Below are 22,611 nucleotides of genomic sequence, written 5' to 3'. Positions count from 1 at the left end.
AAAACCCCCATGAATATTAAGGCAATCCAGTTGTCTGTGGCCCACTGCCCACCTGAGTGCCTTCCCTGAGATTAAAAGAGCACCTTTGTGTGTGCTTTTCTGCAGCTCTGGTCCCTCTGATGGCACGTTTGCTCTCAGGCTGAGGTTTTATTTATGTAGACTTAGCCAGCATTTTGCTAAAATCTCATTCCTTCACAATGCTGCATGCTTCAAAGAGCACGTTTTTACAAGAAGTTCCCTTCATGCTCAGAAGTCTTGCTGAAAAAGAGGTTAATGCAGACTGAAAATCGTTGTGACATTATGGACCTTTTAATTGGTTACAAGACCTGCTTTGGGGCACATATTAATAGGGCAGAAGCATTGTGAAAGCTCCTTCCCTCTCCTTGACAAACTGCCAGAGGAAGGGAAGCATTTTGGCCTTGTTCAAAGTATTGTCCAATCCATTAAAAAAGCTGAAACTTAGGGAGCACAAATGGACTAGAGGAGCAGAGTGCTCAGGATGGGAAACGATGGGAAAAGAAGGGGCAGCCCAGGTGTTTCTTTACCATGGCACTGAGCGTCTCCTCCCAGTCCGGCCGCTCCCTGGGGTGGATGCTCCTCTGCAGCTCTGGGACAAAGTCATCTTCTTCTGCGTGCACAGAGGACTTCATCATTCTGCAAAGGACAGAAATTGGATATTGATATAATTAATTGGAAGTGGATATAATTGTCACTGACAATTCCAAGGTAATCTCACACCCAGTCTGTTACAGTGCTCAGTTTCATGACAACATGAAACGATTTTACACATCCAGAAATCCCACAGACTCCTGAGTTTCTCCCACTTCCTCATTATACAAGCAGGACAATTTGGTGGAGAGAAATCTGCACTTCCTAACCAATCAGTAGATAATTTTGTTTAATCACTGCACAATTTGCAAGTCTCACAACACAGCAAAATGCAGAGGAGTGATTTTCAGTCCACTTCAAAAAATGGCTCCTATTGCCCAGGCAAACAGCAAGAGAAACACTCATTTGTAAGGAGAAATACACACTTTTGATTCCTCCTCCTTTTGCCTGAAATGGGAATAACAGCTTCCAAATCTTAGTTTGACTCCACATGCCAAGGCCTGATCCATCAGCTCTCATCCCTTCCTGATTCTACCTGAAGAGTGAGCACTGCAAATCAGCCTGATGTGACCAGGCCCAACTTTTCTTCATAAAAGGAGTCATCTTCCAAATACCCTGTGAAGGTTATTCCAAGCCTGCACAGAGATCACAGGCTCAAAATGAAAACTGAGAAAGAATTCATAAAAGCTCCTCAGCCCCTCCACATGACAGCACTTTGTAGACAGGTATTTTTCTTCACTTTGTGTTTGTGTAAATATGCCTTTGCAGAGATTATGGGATAGTCTTTAAGTACCAAAGGCCTGCTCAAAGTCTGGTATCACCCATTCTAGTTTCATTAAACATGATATTCAGGCAGGCTTTTATTCCCTTAATAGATCACCACTTATGTATTTAGGATAAGCATTTTGATAATCAGCAGTGCAAAGGCATGGGCAAGAAGGGCTGGTTTCTAACCCTGCTGATTTATGCACCACTTGACTGAAACACGCCTGGTGAAAGCCAGTTAATAAAACTCCATTGCTTCAGATCCAAGATGTGAAGTTCTGAAACCCCAACATGCTGCTTGACACTGGGCCAAATCATTTAACTCTGCTTTGTTCTCTCCAAGAGGGTTAAGGATGAAGTAATTAACACTGCAGTTAATGGCACGGCTGGGTTAGGAATTACAGCCCACATCATTTCATCCCCAGTTTTGTGATCATATTTCTGCTCCAATAAAAAACACATCCCAGAGAAAATGAGCCTCAAAAGCAAAAGTCAGAATGCCCCAGGGAAATGCTGCTCACTGTGGGGTCTCTGTCATTCCCACCCCCAACATCACCTGCTGTCCTCAGGAGGGAGGAGATGCACCTGCCTGGGGACAGCTGCTGAGAGCTGAAAAACATCTGCAGGAAAAAGCCGTGGTTTGGAGTACAGAGGTGCAATGTCAGCTCAGAAAGGAGACCCTCACCTTTCCAATAGATGCTTAAAGAAATTTGGGCGTTGAAAGACTAAAAGTTTGCTGCTTCAATTTTCCTTTGCATATCAAAAGGAAGAGACCTGGCCTCACAGCTCCAGCTCCACCACAGGACAGGTTTCCTACTTAGTTTGAAGCAGAGGAAACCAAGTTGTGCAACTCAGAAACAAGACATAAAAAAAAAAACAAAAACCACAAAACCTCAACTTTTTAAATCAATGTCATGATTTTGAAAAAGGCTCAATACAGTTTTCCTGAAGATTTCTACATGTTGGGGTTTGACCACATTGCACCTGAATAAAAAGATTCTAAACAAATTATCCCACAGCAAGGTCAGCCTAATTCCCTGAGGCGATGGAATGGAAGGATGGGTGATGAGATCAAGACCCACCTTCTCCAGCAGCTAAAGCAATCAAAGTGCTTCCTCATTTAAAGACTTGAAAATAATGGGACTGCATTTACATCTTTATCCGCATTTGGGAGTACAAATGGATTCACTACCCAGCTTCTCAGGGATAGAGAGGATCTTCTGGCAGATCCTGACAGATTTCTCCTCTGAAATTGGTGGCTGCAGTGGTGAGACTGAGTGCAGAGGATGCTATATCCTATTTTAAATTATCATGTTCAGGGTCTGTACCCTCACACTGGATCAGCGTGGATGTCACAGCACTCAGCTCTTTTTACCACACTCCAATCTATCTACTCACATAATTTCTTTAATCACTGTCCATAAAACTTCCATGATAAACTCTTCACAAACCCTTCCCACTGAGATCCCAAAATGCAATCCCATTATTCCTCCTGTGAAGGTGTTCTGGACTTTAACTGCAAATTGGAAAAGCTCCACATGCAAAATTGAGCCTTTAAAACCGTCAATTCTTTGAGCTTTTGCCAGACTTCCACTGCTGAGGGAAATATTCTACCGCTGAGGGAAATTCAAACTTGGTCACAACATCACAGAAATACTGGAAATTGTACTGAAGATTTTCTCTCTGACACAATTATCAGCACTTGATAACCATCTGTGCGCTCTTGTTAATTTTTAATAGCCACTATTTAATTCCATGCCATCTGAGACAGAGAGCAAGGAAGGCTGAAGATGCTGCAGGTAATATTAGTCCTTTATGGATTAAGTTTGGGTGCTTTTTTCTGCCCATCAGTGGCCTGGATGAAGGAAAATAACTTTGTGAACTTGCAGCAATGAAACAGGGAGAGGAGTAGGGGCAGAAAGGGGGCAGAGCAGGAAGAAAAGCAGCTTCTGAACACACTCTCCTTTTTACAATGTTTCCTCTGGGCATGTAAAACCTCAGAGCAGCAGCTGGGGAAGGAGCTCTCCAAGCAGCTGGCCTAGGGAAAACTCTGGCCTCACCCCAAGACAAGCCTGGAATATTATCTCTAGGTATAATCACACTCATACATTTTTATATGCAGGTGCATTATGTATATTTGACATCATTATAATTTATATAATAAATAAATAACACAACATACATATGTCTGATTCACCACACATGTCAAGCTGAAACAAGACAAATTATCTTTTTTCTGCCATGAATTCTTTTCCACAGGAGAGGAAAATACCTCAAATCCCAGGAGCACTTACAGCAAACACTGACACATGGATCTTGTAAACACTAAAGGCCAAACCAACGACAGAGCTGCTCTATAACAGCTCCATCTGGGTATAGATATTTGAGGCAGATGTAAATAAGTGAGAAGTCACTACAAAACTTAATCCTGGCCATTAGAATAGAAATAGGATTTTATTTAAAATGCCACTTCCTCAACTTCTCAGCAGCTCTGCCCTTGCAATGAAACGTGACACTGTTATATTAATAAAAGTTCTGGTGTACAGAGGCCATTAAGCAATTCCCTGCAGATGAATGAACCCTTCTGCATCAAATTGAGGACCAAATGTACTGGAATAAATGTTTACAGGACATTTCACAAAAGGCCCTGCCCACTTTCACACCCACTCTTTGAAGTTCTCTGGTGGGCCAAGTTGATTAATTTAGTTAGAACTTATATATTTGTATATGACACAACTGTATCAAGAAAACATCTCATGTCCTTTTCCTCCTCAAATCCAGCTAGCTGCTCCCCTCATTTATGGTATTTCTGTGCCATATCTGGGATTAAAACCCTCTCATGCCTTATCCAAACATCAAGTTCTGCCTGCTCACATTGAGTTGTGTCACAGGCCAGGAAACACCTACAGGAGATCTGTAGGGTGATTTGTATCAAGTGAACTTTATCTCAAGTAAATGTAAACTTCATATTAAATAGATGAATATTCAGCTTAACGCCCCTAAACTCTACAGTTACTGCTTGCTTATAATACTGTAAATTTTAAATACACCTTTCACTAAATGAGAACCTCCCCTTTGGCTTTGAAGGAGTCCCACATCCACAAATCCAACATATTTTCACATTTCTGTTTGCATAAGAGAGGAAGAATCAAAAAAAGGGGGTTAGTGGAAACGGCTCAAGTTAAACAAAACCAGAACTTTTAAAACATTGTGGGACCCCTACAGAGTGTGTGTTCCCATCACTCAGGTTCTCTGGCACAGCCCCAGGGCCACAGCAGAGGAGAACACAATTGTCATGGCCTGGGTGCCATGTGCCACCCCAGTTCATGGCAGGACACAGGATGGAGACAAAGGACAAAGGGTGGGAGAGCCCTGCCAGAGCCCATTCCCCAGCTGGACAGGCAATGGGCTCCTCAGATTAATGCCAAACGTGATCTGGAGTTGTTCCCCTCCTTGGGGACATCAGGCACTGCAACTTCTCCTGGCTGCTCCCCCACAGTGACTTTTCTTCCTGACCTCCAGCTGAGAGGTGAGAGCCATTGAGAGCTGATTTATTCGTTTATTTATGACTTCTATCACACTGTTGTTGTGCCTGGAGATTGCTCCCCCGATGGAAAAGCACAGCTCTGCCCTACCAAACTGACAATTCCAGAGGATTTAGAGCTCTACACAAAGTGATGCTTCCCAAGATATAAATTTTACCTCAAAGGCTACAATTTAATTAAGGCCTGTGCTGACACTAACCAAGACTGAAAATCAACAAGCTTCAAACAGTATCTGATAAAATCTCACATTTGTTTTGTTCAAATAACTTGAACAAAAGGCAAAAATAACCCATCCTAGCCTGGGTGGAGCATCCCTGTCCTTCAAATGTACCAAGTAGAGTTTTAATCCCATTACTCTCAATAACAGTTTGGAAACATAATCCAGCAGTGAATCAACAAAGAAATACCTTGAAAACTCTGCTTCAGAAGGTTTAAAAGAAGTCAATCAAGATGTAAAATGCTGTGGGTTCCACCCTACAATATATGACACCAGAATTAAGTCAACTTTTCACATCTCATGAGCTGCCCATTGCCACCAGGAAAGGAAAAAAATTATTAAACAAGAACTGAGATTTGATCCAAAGTTTATAAACACTTGGGCAAGACAGTGGAATCGTGGAATCGTGTGACAAACCCTGATATATCCTCACTTCTGACCTCAGACTTCTACCACAAACACACACAAAAATTAGGAAATTACATTAGGAAGATGGCGAAAACACCAAAATGCACATAGCCGTCTCAGCCAATTTTCCAAGTAAACTCTTTGTCCATGAAATTAAAACTAATACAGTGGAAGGGAAGAAAATAATCACACAACATGGAAAGCAGAGATAGCTCTGCTCTCAGATGAGCCCCAGGGAAAATGAAAGAAGAGATGGGAACTGCAGGCTGACAGTGCTGACCTGAGGAGGATTTAATTTCACATGTTTCAAATCAGCTTTGTCAACACCTCCGTGATTACATTATGTCCATCTGTATTATATAAAACAAGATTTCTGAAGTCTGACTCCGGGATCACACGACACAAAGCTGGAAAAGGCTGGCAAGGGCAGCTCCAAGCCCACCTGATAAATAATGCTAAATGGATTGTGTTCAATCCTCGGCCACAGAGTGAGAACCTGGCACAACTAAAGGGTTGCTGTGATTGACTGGACAATGTTGAAAGCAGTAATTGCTACTTTTGATGGAAGTTCATCATAGGAGAGCCAAAATCCAATTAGCTGGGAAGGCACTGCACAAGGAAAATCAGGAGTGTAACAGTATATTACAATAAGAGGATATCTAAAAATCACTGGAATGAAATGTCATTCAATCATCAGCACAGAGCAAACTGCATTTCTCTGCACTCTGGGTGCTCCAGGGTTACTCATGATGCATATATTTATGGCCTGGTTCTGAGCTGAGCTCAGTGGGTTTCAGCCTGGGGGATGTGGATATGTGAGGGTCTCAGAACTGCAACTCTGGGGGGTGGGAGTCAAAAAATTAAACCGAGCTCACTGTGCTTCGCAGCTCTTCAGTTCATGTGCCCATCTCATGGAATGTAGGCTTCCCTGGCAGATCTATCCGTGTCCCAAACAAAGGAGGCTGGGAAACTCTAAACCATGGGAATAGGGGTCTGGGCAGGATCAGCACTGTTGCAATGAAATCCCATTTTACTGGTTGTGACGGCTTTCAAAAATTACCCATGTTAGTTACAGCCACAAAGGTAGTTTTAAAATACTTTAAATACCCAATGTTCTGTTTTCCCAACGTTCAAATTCCAAATTCATGGCATACCTATGCCCAGGGAGTGTGAGATCCCCAATGTAATAGGGTGGTGTGGAAGGGCTCATGGCCTCCCCAATACCAATTACTGATATACCAATATCAGTAATTGATATACCAATTACTGAAATACCAATTCAGCTACAGAAGGCAATTGGTCACCACAAACCACCTCACACAAACTTGGAGTTCTGGGGTTTCTATTCCTACAAAGATTTTTTTTTTAAAGAAATTAATCACTTCCTATTTGATGTGCATCTCTACCTGTTAAATGAGATTCTCAGCTGCCTGAAATCTTTTCCTCTAAGGAAGGAAAAGAATGTGGGGGGTTTGGGTTTGGTTTTTTTTCCATTATTTCTCTTCTTAGATGAAGAATATATGAAGTTGGATAAATTTTTCAAAAATTAAATAGATAAAGTTTAAAATAAAGATTTTTTTGCAATCAGCACGATCACTTGATGAATCTTTAAAACACCAGAGTGGACATGACAACCCTTCCAGTGTGTATGTTCCTCTGCACAGGGAGGCAGACAAGGCCAGTGGCACTGCAGAGATTAATTAATATATTGGTTTCCTGCCCTGCTCCAGCTCTCTGGACATGCTTAAATATAAGCTCCAATACAGTCAGACAATTATTTTTGCTCAAGGGCTTTACTGTGGTTTCAGACTTCCAAATAGACATCTTATTTATTCATTTGCAAGAGCATTAAAGCACATTTTCAGAGCCCGCAAAGAAAAGTTGCACAAACGAGACCAGATTACCTGGAATTTAAAACCTGTGGGCAAAGGGGCAAGTCTGGGCAAGGCAGTTCCCCTTTCAGCAAAAAAAGGCATCTCCAGGTACCACAGGCAGCCCCTCTCACCTTGGGAATCAGCTTTTCATTCCCAATCGACTTCTTGTTGTCACCAACACTGAGCATCTCCCAACCCCTCCTAACCCTCACTGCATAAGCAAAGCCCTCAAGCCCAGGGGGGAACGTGGCTTTAAACTGAGAAAGGATAAATTTAGAAAAAAGATAGATTTAGATATTTGGAAGTAGTTCTTTTCTTTGAGGTTTACACTGGCACAGGTGCCCAGAGCAGCTGTGGCTGCCCCCGGATCCCTGGCAGTGCCCAAGGCCAGGCTGGACAGGGCTGGGAGCACCTGGGACAGGGGAAGGTGTCCCTGCCATGGCAGGGGTGGGATGAGATGGGCTTTGAGCTCCCTTCCCACCCAAACCAGCCAGGATTTTGTAATTCCAGAGTTTGAGGGCACTGCCTATGCTCCCACACAGCCACAGGATTGTCCCAGCAGGACCCTGGCACCACTGAGTGTGTTCCAAAGTACCAAACAACTGAACATTTCTCCCATCCATCAAGGATAGGAAGGAGGATGGAAGAGGAGAAGCCAACACTGTACTATAAACAAACCTTCTGACTGTTTCCTTTCCTCCAAGCACAGTTCTGCAGGTACACAGTAAAATCAACCCCAAACCACCTTCAGTAAATCTCTAAATCTGAAAGCAGCAAAAAAGCAATAGACTCATCTTCGTTTATCCTACCCTTCCACCATGGTTTTGGCATCCTCTTGTCTCACCTGGTTGTGTTTTATGTCTCAGCTCAGTAGTATCCATCTCCAAGTACATAAGTGAGTACAGAGAGATACACTCCATGCTCTGGAAGGAACATGGAACTAAGAGCTTTGTGCAACTGGGCTGTAAGAATCTGCATTCAGAGTATGCATAACTGGCATTTCTTTAAGCACTTCATAAAAAGAATAAGTTATTGGAATATTCAGCTTTTGCAAGCTCAGAGACATGTTCTTAGTTTTTAAAAAGCTTTATAAAAATAATCACAGAATCCTCATGCTTTTGCATACGTATTACTGAACAAACCTGCTCTTTTATTTGGCAACACATAAAAGATGTTATTTTAGTAGGTGCTTGGCATTTTCTTTCAGAAGAACACAGTGACAGTCAATAAAAAAATTCCTTTGGAATAGGTTTCTCTCATCACTTTGCCCAGGATGAGAAAAATAATTAGGAAATCACTGAACAATCAGAATCTCTGAGCCCTGGCTTGGATTTCTTTTGTTTGACCCAGGAACAAGTATAAAAATAATAAAAAAAAATACCTCTAGGGAAAAGGGCATGAACCTCTTATTTACCATTAATAAACTGCTGCAAGCAGCTCTGAAGCTGGAACACAGAAGGGAGATGGGAGAAGATTCTGCTCCTGCCCTCCTGCTCTGCCAAGGAGTCTGACCTTGGGCATGTCAGCAAAGTTCCTCATGGGGCAGTGGGATGTCCAGCCCTGGAGCCTTTCCCCCTCCCAACGGTGTGGTGGGAATGATCTAAACCCCACAGCAGGGCTCAGCTGTCCTCCCCCAAGTGACACCAACAGGGACCTCTCACCAAGCTCTCAGTAGAAGCTGTTCCCTGCACTTCCTCTGCAATCTCCTCGTTTTGTTTGTGTGGGAGAGACCAAGCTCTGTCCCAGCCAGCCCTTCTCAATGCCCAGCAGGTGCTGCTCTGCCCCTGGCTGGAGCCCTCAGACCTCACCATCACACAGAGCAGAACAAACCCCACCTGCTCCCAGCTGATCCACATGCTGCACACATCAAAGCAGACCCCAAATTGTACAGAGTGACCTAAACCTAATCCAGGACATGCATCTGGGCTCATCTGGGGTTTGTTTGTAGTTCAGTGCCAATGCAAAGTCATAGCAAATTTACTTTTCCCTCACAGAAGCACATCCTGGAAAACAATGTTTTCAGCGCATGGAATGATCAAGAGCAATCACCTCATCAGTTACAATCAGCCCCATGTGCTGCTAAATGACAACTGTTCATAACATGAAACAATGTTCAGACCTTGCCCGGTCAGGCAGCTGCAGAGCGGGGAAACCTTTCTCCAACTAAAACATTTATATGGCGCCTGACACCCACCCAGAGCTGTATTTTCTGTCCACCCCACACCTTCTATCCATCCAATACATCCAAACTGCTGTGTACATGGTTTTGGGGCACTCTGTGGTTAAAACCAGGGGACAAAACCCACCCCAAGCACACTCACTAGTGAATTCTTATAAGGAAATGAATGGAAATGAACTCTGGGACACCAGAACCTGAATAGTTGAACAAATAATAAAAGATAAGCATAAGCAAATACATAAAGAGTAGCTCAGTTACTCTGGCTTAAATAAATAGTCTTAAATGATGGGTGGTCCTTACACCATATTTACAACAGCCCTCCTCCTACCCTCCTATTATCACTGCACTTCAGTGGTATCAAAAGCAAACAGGAGGCTGCTCAGTCCTTTCTCCATCTAGAAATCACTATTTATATATTTCATTATTACTGTTCCTATTGGATAGCTCCTGACCAGCTAAATGGAATTAAATGGAGGCCTCCAAGTGCAGCAAGTCATCATCAGGGACAGATTTAAGCAGGTGGGGGTCACACGGGCAGGGAATGTGCAAAGCCGCACTGTAATTAATTCTCGACAGCACAGCCCTGAATGATTCCCTGGGCTCCCAGAGCACCGGGACAGACCTGCCCTGCCACCCCCCTGCACAGGCACTTCTGAGGCAGGGAATGGGAAGATGGGGGTACAGAAGACACAGGGGGGACAAGGAGAAGCAGTGCCTGAGGGCTGCAGACCTTCAGGGCACAGGGGACAAACCCTCTTGCAGTGTCTCAGAGCACATTTCCCCTCAGTGACAACACACCCAGCACTGATGAAGTCTTTAACAACCAGGAACACATTTACTTTGGCTTTTGGAATAATTTAAAGCTGTTAATTAGCACTTTCAGTGAATAATAAATCCCCAATAACCAGGAAAGAGCTCCTCACTCTCCCTTGCCTGGCTCTCAAGGGTCCAGCTGCAGCCACTACTGTCCCTTTTCCCCTCAACACCCACAGGCAGTGTGGGACAAAGGCAGCCAAGCTGGCACACGGCTGCTCTCAATGGAAACCCTGCTGCTTGGTTTCCTGCTGCCTCACAGATGAATACAGAAAGAACAATTAGCCAAGCCTTCAGTCTAATTTAGATGTATTTTTTTCTTTTTGGAGAGGAGACTGAGAGATGGCACATTGTAAACCCAAACCTTAACTCTAAAGCTGCTCAGAGGAGCACAAGACTGAAACACCAGGTGTAACCTGTATTATATGGACTTCTGATAATAAACAGTGACACCAGTTTTGCTAAAAGCTGTACTTGGATATGCCAGGAGATCATAAAACATCAATGCAAGGACTGCTTACATCAAAGCAGGTAAGAGGTGTGTAAACAGAGTATCTCTTTATGCTTTATATCATCTATTTTCCAAAAACCAAAGTAACTGACAGCTCACGTAAGTCGTCCAGTGTTTCCGAGGAAGAGTGGCCCTAAAGCAGGAAATAACTTCCATTTCCCAGTCCATCACATAAGGAATTATCAAATACCTTATTAGGGACTGGAGGAAGAAGAATCCAGGCTCAGGGAGAACAATACCCTCCTGTGCAGGGGATCACACCCTGCTCTCACTCACTCCTTGCCATGAAATGCTGTATCCTGATGGAGCAGAGACAAGAGCCAGCCCAGCTCCCAGCAGGCAATCAGGGCACTCTCCCGGGGAATACCAGAAGGCTCTGTCAGAGAAGGCTCAGGAGTGGAGTTCTGCCCTTCCCCATTCCCCAACCTGCGCCTCTGAGCATGGAGAGTTTATGCAACACCTCCTCCTCACTCATTACTTTATGAACTCCTTCCAAAGAGGAAAAAATGAGAAGAGAAAGCAACATGCTACACACAGAGTGAGCAGGATCACGGAGCAGGGAAGCTCTGGCGTGAGAGAGAGAGCAGTGACCCCAAAGAGCTCAGAGCCAGCACCTCCAGGGCCAGCCCTGACTGGGCTCCTGCAGGGAGCAGCTCCCATCTCCACCTGGGACCCAGCAGAGGGACCTGCCAGCTCTACAGACACTGCCCTGGAGGAGAAGTGCACCCATTCCACCCAGGGCCGGCACTGTGCTGGGCCAGGAGAGCTGCCAGGCCCCCAGGAGCTACTGAGGGCAGAGCAGAGCTCCAGGGTGGGGACACCTGGCACAGCCACAGCAGCTCTGTGGGTCACCTGCAGGCTGTGGCTGCACAGAGGTCATGAGGGACATCCCACCTCAGAGACCTCCTTCTGCCCTGGGCCACCTCCTGCTCCTGAGCCCCTGGGGCTTCTGCACATCAAAGAATCCCAGAAGCTCTGGGCTGGGGGGAGCCCTCAGGATCAGTAATTCCAGCCCCCTGGCACAACGCCACTCACTAAATGAGGCTGCTAAACCAGACTCAGGACCCTGCCCTGCTCTCAGCCTGTGTCTCCTCTGACTAACTGAGAGTCTGGACATTCATCTCTGCTTTGCCAATGCTGGAGCTGAGTCCCTGGGCGTGGAGGGGCGTCAGTGCCTCATCATGAAACATCACCCTAGCCCCCTGGAAATGGCAGAGATCAGGAAAAAGGAATAGTTTGGTTGGTTGTTGTTATTTCTAATTAACTGGGGGGGAAGCAACTGAAACACAAACGCTTCTGGGAAAAAATGAGAGGTCATATTTGTGTTTTAATTTTAAAAGCAAACTGTGAACAACAAAATAAAGGAATTACAGAAACAACCTGTGACTGACAACAAGGAGATCTTAAAACCGGGGGGGGGAGGGAATGCAACTTTTTAAAACAAAACATTTTAATTGCACTGCTTCAAAATTTTGTGGGCTTATGAAACCTCTTTAATTTTATATCAGGGCTGACAAGAAAGTCTCTGAAATACCAACCCAATTTTAAAGGCAGAAGGAAAGAGGGATAAAGAAAGAGGAAAACAGTGTACGATATATTCATATTCAAGATTGAAAAGATACTCAAAGAACAGAGGCCTTCTCTAATACATTCTAGGGGATGAAAACTATGAAAGGTGTTGAATTGCCTAGGCAGATGCCAGCAGTGCAGTGCATGGAAAATCAAGATCAAACAAAGTTTCCTGTCCCCTCAACTCCAGGAGAACATGTCTGCATCCACCAGCTGCCTCTGTGCAAGGAAAATGAACAATTTCAAAATGTGAACATCTCAGAAATAACAGGTCCCCGAGCACAGGACAAATCCTGCCACTATAACATGCCTCACTCACCCAGAGGGGACATGGGAGCAGCGCTGCAGGAGTGCTTGGATGGAGTGTGGTACATTGGATGCAGGAGAGCAGAAAGGGACATGACAACTGAGTCAGGATTCCAGAAAGCAAAGCTCACAAAGGACTGGTGAGCTGTGCAATGACTCAGCAGGAAGAAGGAAAAAAAAATACAGCAGCTGATAGGCAAGTCTTTTCAGTAAGGACAGGTACCAAAAAAGAGCAAGTAAAGCAATAAAGGGACAGAAGCTGAGCTGCCCGGCTGGAATTCTGCCTGTGTGCACAGAGCTGCCTCTGCTGCTTGTCCATTCTGATCCCCTCCCAGCACACCTGAGCAGGCAGAGCAGCAGGAAAGCCTGGCTTTAACCCCTGAAGCTACAGCCCGGCCAGGAGTCAGGAGAGCACAGAGCAGACAGAATGCCAGCTGGGGAAGCCAGGAAAAGGAGCAGGAGTGGGGTAAAGCAGGAGAGTCAGCCTGCTGCCCTGCCAGGCCCAGGAAGGTGACAGAGCATCCCTGCACCTCCTCAGTTGTCCTCCTGAGCATGAAATCCCACCTCCTGCTTCTCCAGTGTAACCTTCCAGGAGGGCTCTGCCATGACTGCTGAGACTCAACAGATCCTCCTGGAATGGGAAGACCAAATGTAATCTGTAAAATAGAGATAACGTGCTCCAACCAGATGGATGAGAAAGACAAGCTGTGCAGATTTCACTGCTCAGTTTGAACATATTCTCACTCACACTCTCCTTTGCAAACCTTTATGCAAATAGCTTTTCAAGAACATTTAATCCTCCACCCTCCCAAATTACCACAGCAGCATCACTGCCCCCTCAGCCTGGAGCCCAGAGAGACCCCAAGGCACTGGGCATCTGCCTGGCCCGAGCCAGGTGACATTCAGTGACATTTGAGCAGATGCTCACGTGCTCTGCAAGGCAGGAGGAGAAAGGAGATGGATCAGGTAACTGCAATTCCTTTCTATCATTCCTCCCTGGCAAACCCAATCCCTTGAAAAGCACTGTGTCTTATCTCTGCCTTTTGAATCTCACCTGGCCTGGTTCCACTGGTATCAGTTCTGCATCTCTGCCACCACTCTGCCTCTGCACCAGGCTAACACAGGAGGAGAGGATGCCAACAGCTCCTCTGTGCAGCAGAATAACTGTATAATTGTGCTGGCTGGAGCAGGGAACTATAAAATCAGAGGGGAGGGAAGAAAAGGGCAGCTGAAAGGTACCAGCACTAGGAATGACACTCAGAACGTTCTCCTTTGCCACCACACCCCATAGCCAACACAAGCTGTGAAAACTACTGAGAAAATTAACCCCTTCAAGGCTAGGGAAGCTGGGGCTTCATGACTGGCACACAGAATTATGTGTGTTAGAAGAGCTGGCAGTGAGAGATCAAGGGGGACCCTGGCCTGGTGTATCCCAACCAGTTACAGTTAAAAACAGGAAGCCAGGGTGAGGACAATCACATCTGCAACATCCTCCCCACACCTGTGTCAACATCCAGCCCCCCCAGGCCCTCAGGCACAGCTCAGGGGACTTGAGGGGTTGGGATGAACCAGGACAATACTGCTGAAAATACAATCCACTTTTCAATCCTCTTTCAAAACACAAACAGGAATAAAATAAAAATTTTCCCTGAAGTAATTTTTCTACTTGAGCCATGCAGCTCTTCACAATTAAGTCAAAATGTTCCTGTAAAACAGCTATTTTTGTTACTCCTTCTTTAAAAATGGTGTAAATAATGCACAAGAAGACTCAGCATTGCCTTAGTCAGTGAAGTCTGGAATAAAACCCAAGAGTGCCAGCTGCTGTCTGTCCTCCATAAAAACCTTCTCTCCATAAAACGACCACGGACACTTTTTTAACCCATGCTGACAACCTGTTTGCACACAAATGCTGAGCAACAACATTCCCTCTCCCAGGAGCTCCTAAAACACTGTGCTTTGGAGGAAGGAGTAGCTGGGATGGGCTAAGGAAGCATAAGGTACATGAATTGTTTATTTTCAGTATGACTAAGGTAACACTTCGTTCCAGTTGCATCACAGTAGAGGCTGCAATATTTCACTGCAACCTTCAATTGTCCTGACTCATGCTGTCAGTAATAAAATACCCTCTTGGGAAAACAAATAAATAGACAAATGATTTGGTTAAGTGCCTACCAGTGAAAGCACACTGTCCATTATTTTGAAGGCATTCCAAAAGGTTGCAGGTCTGATGTGCTAGAGCAAGCGATGAAGGGATTTACAGTTTTGCCACTTTGACAAGGGAAAAAAACCAACAAAAAAAGCAAGTGTGGAACAGCTTTTGAAAGCATTTGTCTCAAGCACCCAAAGGGTCGTCTGGAAAGTGAAAGCATTTCTATTCCACTGGCACTTGTGCAGAGCAGCAGGATAATAAAGTGACTGGGCTATTGCCCTTCCCAAAGCAATGAGGTCTTGCTGAAAGCAGCACACATTAATCTCAGTGCCCAGGGAAAGGGCACTAAACAGTGCTCTGCCAGCCTCTTAGCCCCTCTCTCAGTAACCAGGATCATTTTAGAACTGACACCTGCAACAGAGACTTTCTAGTGCATAATGAGTAACTCAGCAAAAAGAGAAGGCTGTGAGAGAATGGGTAAAAATATAGTGAACAAAGGAGTGAAATTACAAGATATAATGCAGCCTCAGTGAATAGGGCAGCCTGACAGCAGAACTTCCAAATACTCCTGGTGAGGATGTGGCTTCCAGAGCCACAGAACAGGCAAGGAACCATCCTGGAAAAGCACCTGCTCCTTGCTCCCCCATTACCCCCATGCTGTCAGAACGCTCAGAAAAGACAGCTCCTCTTATCATCACGGCAGGGAAAAGCGCAGTGCAACAAAAACGAGCCTGGTCCCTAAATGTCCTTGCCGAGGAGGACTGGGGTTCCCCGGCCACGGTGCGGGCGGTACAAACCCCAGCGAGCCGGAGCCGCCGCTCTCTGCCAGGGCAGGGCTCAGTCCCTGCCACGCTCCCTGCCCTGCTCCCCCAGCACCGGCGGGCGCCTCCCCACGGGGATGGGACTCGGTGATCAGCGTCCCCCTCTCTGCTCCCAGGCAGCTCACACAGTGACGCTCTGTTCCATGTGACAGCCCAAGCCACAGCTCCCTCTCTCCTCTGATGTTTTTCATTCTCAGAGACAAACGAGCGCACTTGAAATGTTCTCTGCAAACTTGGTGCAGAAATCGGGGCTGGGTTCTTTTTTAAATAATTTTTCCTTATTTGGACAAACATTTCATAAACCATGGAGACACAAAACAGGTTGGGTTGGCAGGGAGCTTAAAGACCACCCAGTGCCAACTCCTGCCACAGACAGGGACACCTTCCACTGTCCCAGGCTGCTCCAACCCCTGGCCTTGAACACTGCCAGGGATCCAGAGGCAGCCACAGCTTCCCTGGGCACCCTGTGCCAGGGCCTTAACGCCCTCACAGGGAAGCATTTCCCCCCAACATCTCATTCAACCCTGCCCTCTGGCAGTGGGAAGCCATTCCCCTTTCTCCTGGCTCTCCAGGATCTTCAATTTAAGTATCTCTAAACTATCTCAGACACCTCTTCAAGCTTGCTCTGCTTTATTTTTCAAGCAGTATGTGAACAGGCAACACAACCCAGACCCAATGCCTCCCATTATGTCACGGAAAACCCACAGGAGAGAGCACAGTTAGTTAAAAAGACAAACCTTTCTGTTCCTGAATGGAGATTGATATCTTTTTATATTCCCATTATATAATTAAAGCTTTCAACACACTTGTTTTATTGTAAATGCAGCAGTAATTAAATATGTTCTCTAAAATAACATGATTTTATTTCCCCTTGCAAGCAGACCCAGTGCACAGCTAGAACAGAAGATTTGCTGCCACACAAAATGTGTGGCACGTGAAGCTTCCTGTTAGACCACACTCACACCATGCCAACACTTCCCACTTTCCCAGCTCCCACAAAACAGCCAGCACCAACCTTTTGCTCACAAAGCAAGAGCAGGAATGGTGACAAAAGACAGGGAACCAGCCCCTTTCTCAGACCTGATGGCTGTTTTCCCCTGATATGGTGCCACACACTCATTACAGCACAGAGAGCCAGTCACGGTCAATTCACTTCTGCAAGCACACTCAAGTAGCAAAAATAATTATTTTTATGAAGTTCAGAGGCTCATGACAGTGGCAAAAGGCATCCCTTGGTGTCCTTGCTTTTCCTTCCTGTTCTGCTGGCACAGAAAGTGTCAAACATCAGTGGGTGCTGTTTCTCTGATTTACTGACTATGGGGAGTGTTTTAGGATAGCTGGGAAGGGGGGAATATTTGGGAAAAGATATTTGAGAGACAAGGCATCAGTAGCCTTATAAATACTTTATTTATGGCATCAGCAAAAGCAAGAATATTTAATCCCATGAGAGTACACACTTGGATATATTCTAATGTACTCACTGGCTGTTGGCTTCCTTTGAATTCCTTATTTCTCCAAAGTGAGCTGCATCCCAAGTTTTAAGAAATGCACATGCAAAGGTAAAATCGAGAGTGGGCAAACAACAGTATCCAGAAGGATCTACAGTTTCTGTTTCAATATTCCCTCTCTCTAACAGTGCTGAACACAGAAACCTTCTTCCCAAACCAGTATTTCCTGTTTGTTCCCTGTGCTGCACAGGTGACTGCTGATCAGCACTTTCAGAACCTGATGGACAATGATAAAACACCTTTAAAGGCCCAGCTACTGCAGGAATCCCAACACTCTGGCCAGAGCTTCCCACACATGACTTGGCAGCCAAGGGGGCTGGGGCACAGAGAGCTCAGCAGGTGACACCTCCACAGTCCATCCAACACCACAGCATCCATTTCATCCACAACTGCACAGCTCCTTTCTACCAGGCAGCAGCAGTCTGAGGTTCTGTTCCTCCTGTTCCTGTGCACCCAGACTTTGCTTTGTCCTTAGCAGGCACCAAGGAAACTTCTGTCTGCACAAGAGAGAACGGGCCAAAACCCTCACCTTCTGTTCTTTTATGAGCCACTGGGGATTTGTCAAAAACATTCCCTAAGCAGAGGCACATCCTGATTCAGAAAGGGGCCAGGTACTAATTAAACATCCTGTGTGTGCAGCAGCAAGGGTTTTACATCTCAGCGGTGTCTGTTTCCAATGCCATATCCAATGTCTGTTCCTTGTTAGCTGTAATCAGATCCAAAATCTCATTTACAAAGTCTGCATCAGGCAGAGCAGCACCTTTTCTCCCAGTGTCACTGGAGTTTGCGAAAAGTTTCACACTCCAAAGTCAAGGTGATATTTCAGTTATTTCAACAGGATACACAAATATAATAAAAAGTACAGATCCAAGTTGCTGTCATTTCCCTGTGGGAGGCACAGAGCAACTCCACAAGCAGGGAACGTTATCCCAGTGCCTCTTCCAGTACCTGAACCTCCCCCTTGACCCAGGCAGAAGAGAAGATGAGGTTACCTGCTGGTCTTTTGCAAATATTTATAAAGCCCTACACAGAGCAGGAGATGCTGCCACAGAACCTTACAAATCTGTGTGAAGCTGTACTTGAAATCCCCTCCAAAGAAAACAAGAAATGTGTGCACATTTAACAATATGCATGCAGAAAAAATGTCCTGCTGCTGGTTTTCATGGAGCTGAGCAGAAATGGGGAAGTATTTTTACTGCCAGACCAACCCCCAGGACTTACAAGACCTGTACAGATGTCCTTGGGACTGGCCATGACCTTGAATTATAAGGATATTAAAAAATGTTAGAATTTTTCACAATTTCACTGCAAGTCTCTCAGCATTTCATATTTTCTAAGCTCCAGTCATGGAGTCAAATGGTGATGAAATAGTCTCAGTTTTCAGTATCACTATTAAATCATCTTGTGGAGGAAATGTGAACAACATGACCCATCTTGCATATAAAAACTCAAACTGGACAGCAAATAAAATTATAATCAAAGCACACCTTGAAAGGCATCATTTTTAAAGTCAGACTTGTGATTTTCAGAAACTTGATTGCTGTTTTTTAAATGCTGGAGGGGCCAGTCCTACCACAGATAAAAAGTTACCACGAAAGGTGAGCATTTCTTTAAAATGAATCCTCGGGTGCAGAAATGAAGTGCTCAGGCTCAGGGCAGGGAGTCAGTGCTGGACCACAGGGAACCCTGAGGGGGCCACGGGCCCTGGGCAGAAGAAATTCAACAGCAATGGACACAGGAAAAGCCAAACCCCTCCCTGGGAGATGACAGGAACATGGTTTAATCAAACAAATTTCAGGCACAAGTGCAAACTTATAAAAGGTCAGTTCACTGCACGAGAAAAATCAAAAAAGTACATGAAGGAGAAGTCCATACTGCTTCCACTCATGGACTTGTTTTCCATTTTGAAAGGGAAGGGGGAATGAAGGGGAGGAGGTGCAATATATGCAAGTGCATTTTAGCTTTTTCACTCTACTCTTGTGTATACATGTAATTTTAGTAATTTTCAGTCCATCCCAAAGGTACTGCATTCTCCTAACAGCACTGCATGGCAGCTCTGAGACAGGCCCTCTCTTTCACCCAGCTTTATCTCATCCCTTGATCTAACAGCTGCTCCAAAAGCCAGTCAGATCTGCCAATGCAGCACTTGTGAAGGAAGAATAGAAAATGCACGATTACCTCATATCACTCCAGATACTTTTTCTCTTCTGATGCCTGGTTGTGCTATTTGCTAGGAGAATTAACCCCACTGTACACAGATACGAGGACTGAACACAAAGAAAACACATAACTGAAAATACACTGGAATTTTCTGTTGGTAATTTCTGCCATGATGGTTTTATAAAGTGTGAAGAGCAGCGTTCACAGGGTGTGAGGAGGTAAATGTATGAGGCATGAAGAGAGTAAAATAAAAACCTGAGAAATAGTTTACCAAGTCAGCTTGAACTTTTCCCCTTTCAGTAATATTTTCCAGCAATTTGCCATCACAGCTAGGTGGTGTTAGCACCCAAGTACATTATTTTTAACACCCTTCCTACTGCTCAAAGGAGTAGAAAGTGCTGCACAGGCCCAGGAGGAGGTTCCCACTCCATGAACCAGCAGGGTGTACTTTCACCATTGTTCTAAAGCCACTGAAATCTGCAATTATAGACCATTCCTCATGTGTCATTAAACTTGTCTCCACAGAATCCAGAGGAAAAGCGCATGGTAAAATCCCTAAGTGGTACCACACTCTCTCAAAGGGCTGTGGTTGTGCTCCAGGAGGTAGGAGTTATTCTGAAGCACATTGGTGCTAGAGGGCACAGGGACCAGAGCCATTGATAACCGATGGAACAGTTCATTCTGCACAAATACACTCCTTTTGGGTCCTCTGCCTGCAAATTAACCCATCCTGGCTTTCTGAACCCACACAAAACTCATCTTCACAGCAGCAGGTTTGAAGCCCTTCCCTCCTGCCCCGCCAGCCGAGCCCCCAGCGAGCCTCAGTGCCCGCAGCCGAGGGAGCTCAGGGCTCTGTGCTGGCAGGGCTGTGCTGGCAGGGCTCAACAGCAGCTGCATTCCAGCTGGCAGCCCTGCTCCTGCTGCTCCCCAGCCAGCCCCAGAGCCCCCAGCCCTGCTCCTGCTGCTCCCCAGCCAGCCCAGCCAGCCCCAGAGCCCCCAGCCCTGCTCCTGCTGCTCCCCAGCCAGCCCCAGAGCCCCCAGCCCTGCTCCTGCTGCTCCCCAGCCAGCCCCAGAGCCCCCAGCCCTGCTCCTGCTGCTCCCCAGCCAGCCCAGCCAGCCCCAGAGCTCCCAGCCCTGCTCCTGCTGCTCCCCAGCCAGCCCAGCAGGGCCCAGAGCCCCCAGCCCTGCTCCTGCTGCTCCCCAGCCAGCCCAGCCAGCCCCAGAGCTCCCAGCCCTGCTCCTGCTGCTCCCCAGCCAGCCCAGCAGGGCCCAGAGCCCCCAGCCCTGCTCCTGCTCTCGGGGCTCCTGCGGCCAAGCACCAACCCCACTGCTCACTGCCTGCTCCACGGCTCCTCTGGAACCAACTCACAGCCTCTGCAACCATCCTTGCTCCGACATCCCCCTGCCAAACCAGACACGAGACATCAGGAAAATCAGAATCAAGGAGCTGAATTCAATAGTCCTGGAAGGGAAATCTTTATCTTCAGAGAGTCCTGTGGCCATGTGGCTCGGATTTTCCTTTGCCAATGGTTCCAACCTGAGCACTGAACTAAGTAACAAATTCTCAGGAAAATAAAGCTCACTCCTGAAATTCATAAGCAGCAAAGCCAAGACCAGGATTGATGTTGTCTGCTGTGCAGACCCTGCAAATCTCACCATTCTTTCTAAAGGGACAGTGACAGCAGCAGCCAAGCACTTTCTGTCTACCAGCCCCAAATGGAGAGAAGAACAGAACAACAAATAAAATGAGTTTTGCCTTTTGTCTGTGAATTTTGGGATTTAAAAGTGTCTTGAATACATATTTCAAATGAGTTAAGAGGTGATCCTGAGCCTAAAAAGCAAGAAAAGGGATTGGGAAAGGTCAACACAAACAGGCGCCGTACAAAACACAACACTGCATTCAGGGTCTTTTGGCATCTGGAATTAGTTGTGAGCAGCTGCTCCTAAGAAGTTCCATGTGTGGTCAAACACTGAAAAGGGAGAATGTGCTCAAACCCAGGAACATTTGCTGGAGAAAGCTTTTTGTGTGAATCGTGTGTCTCCAATGTTTGTTAATACTGAAGAGTGCAGAAAAGCTTTAGTATATCTGCAAATCATCAGTCCTGCACACAAGGGAAGAAGCAACATCTCTGCCAAGGTTCTACCACTGCATAACTGAGGAAAAGTCTTTTTTGTTAACTGCAGAGACACCAGGGGGAAATTGGGGGAAATTAATTAAAAATGAGGCATGGACTTCACACAGAAAGGGCTGTAAGCTGGGCAGATATCCAGCGAGATCTAAAAAAGATTCAGGCAGGTTTCCATGAACTATGTGACAAAACTGTTATCACCTCAACAAGGCTAAAAACACAGCATAAACAAAGCCCAGGAGCACAACACAGCTTCAGAATCAATACTTAGTTGGAGTTTTGGTTCATTCTGTGCTGCTTATATGCATACATAAATATATATACACACATATATATAAACACACACAGGAACTGTGAGAGTTCTTCTTCTTCATTTTGGTTCTGTTTTAAAGAAAAAGCTTCCCGTTTTGCACTCAGAGGCAATCAATCATGGATGATTTTATAAGCAGGGTAAAATGTAATTCAGGTGTCCATTTGCATTCCTAAACCAGACCACGAAGTGTGTCATTTTAAAACAACAAACTTCATTAGAAACAGCAAACTTTTTTAGGGTGAAGCTGGTAAGGAAAGCCAAGGCAAGGAGCTAAGGAAGTTTCAAGTGCCCCAGGACAACACTGTGCCTGCACACCACATGAACTGTGAGAGAAAAAGGAAGGAATTGGTATGTCTAACATGGCTTTTTCCCCACAAGAACTTCACTTGTGGTGCTGGGAGCTGTCACAGTAGTTTTTCCAGTAGCATAATTATCTCCCCATGAAACTTGCTTCCCTCTCCAGAGGGAAAAAGGAGGGGGTGTTTGTCTTCTCTTTCAATAATGAACCTCTGGCTGGCAGCCTCAGCAGCTCTGCTGTTTCCCAAACTCATGCTGGCTCCAAGGCTGCAGATGGAAGCTCAGCTTCTCCATCATCCCAACAACCACATCCCAACATGTCTCATAAAGAACAACTCTGGGCTTTGCCAGAGCAGACCCCACACACGAGCAGCAGAGCTCTGACTTTCACAGCTTCCCAAGGGGATGTGAGGATCAGATATGGAAGAGGTTTGTTAA

At 45.7% G+C, this 22,611-nt stretch overlaps 1 protein-coding gene across 1 annotated transcript in view; it reads right to left on the bottom strand.

Annotated features, from left to right (window-relative positions):
- Nucleotides 1-653, bottom strand: part of ARHGAP32 (Rho GTPase activating protein 32) — a 152,463-nt gene extending 151,810 nt beyond the window's left edge. The window contains exon 1 of the mRNA XM_058819022.1: nucleotides 546-653. Within this exon, the coding sequence (XP_058675005.1) occupies nucleotides 546-653 (108 nt within the window). The remainder of the gene's footprint in view (nucleotides 1-545) is intronic.
- Between the last annotated feature and the right edge of the window lie 21,958 nt (nucleotides 654-22,611).

Source organism: Ammospiza caudacuta, chromosome 23 (assembly GCF_027887145.1).
Source record: "Ammospiza caudacuta isolate bAmmCau1 chromosome 23, bAmmCau1.pri, whole genome shotgun sequence".
Taxonomy (NCBI): Eukaryota; Metazoa; Chordata; class Aves; order Passeriformes; family Passerellidae; genus Ammospiza; species Ammospiza caudacuta.
This window is presented reverse-complemented; position numbering and strand designations above follow the sequence as displayed.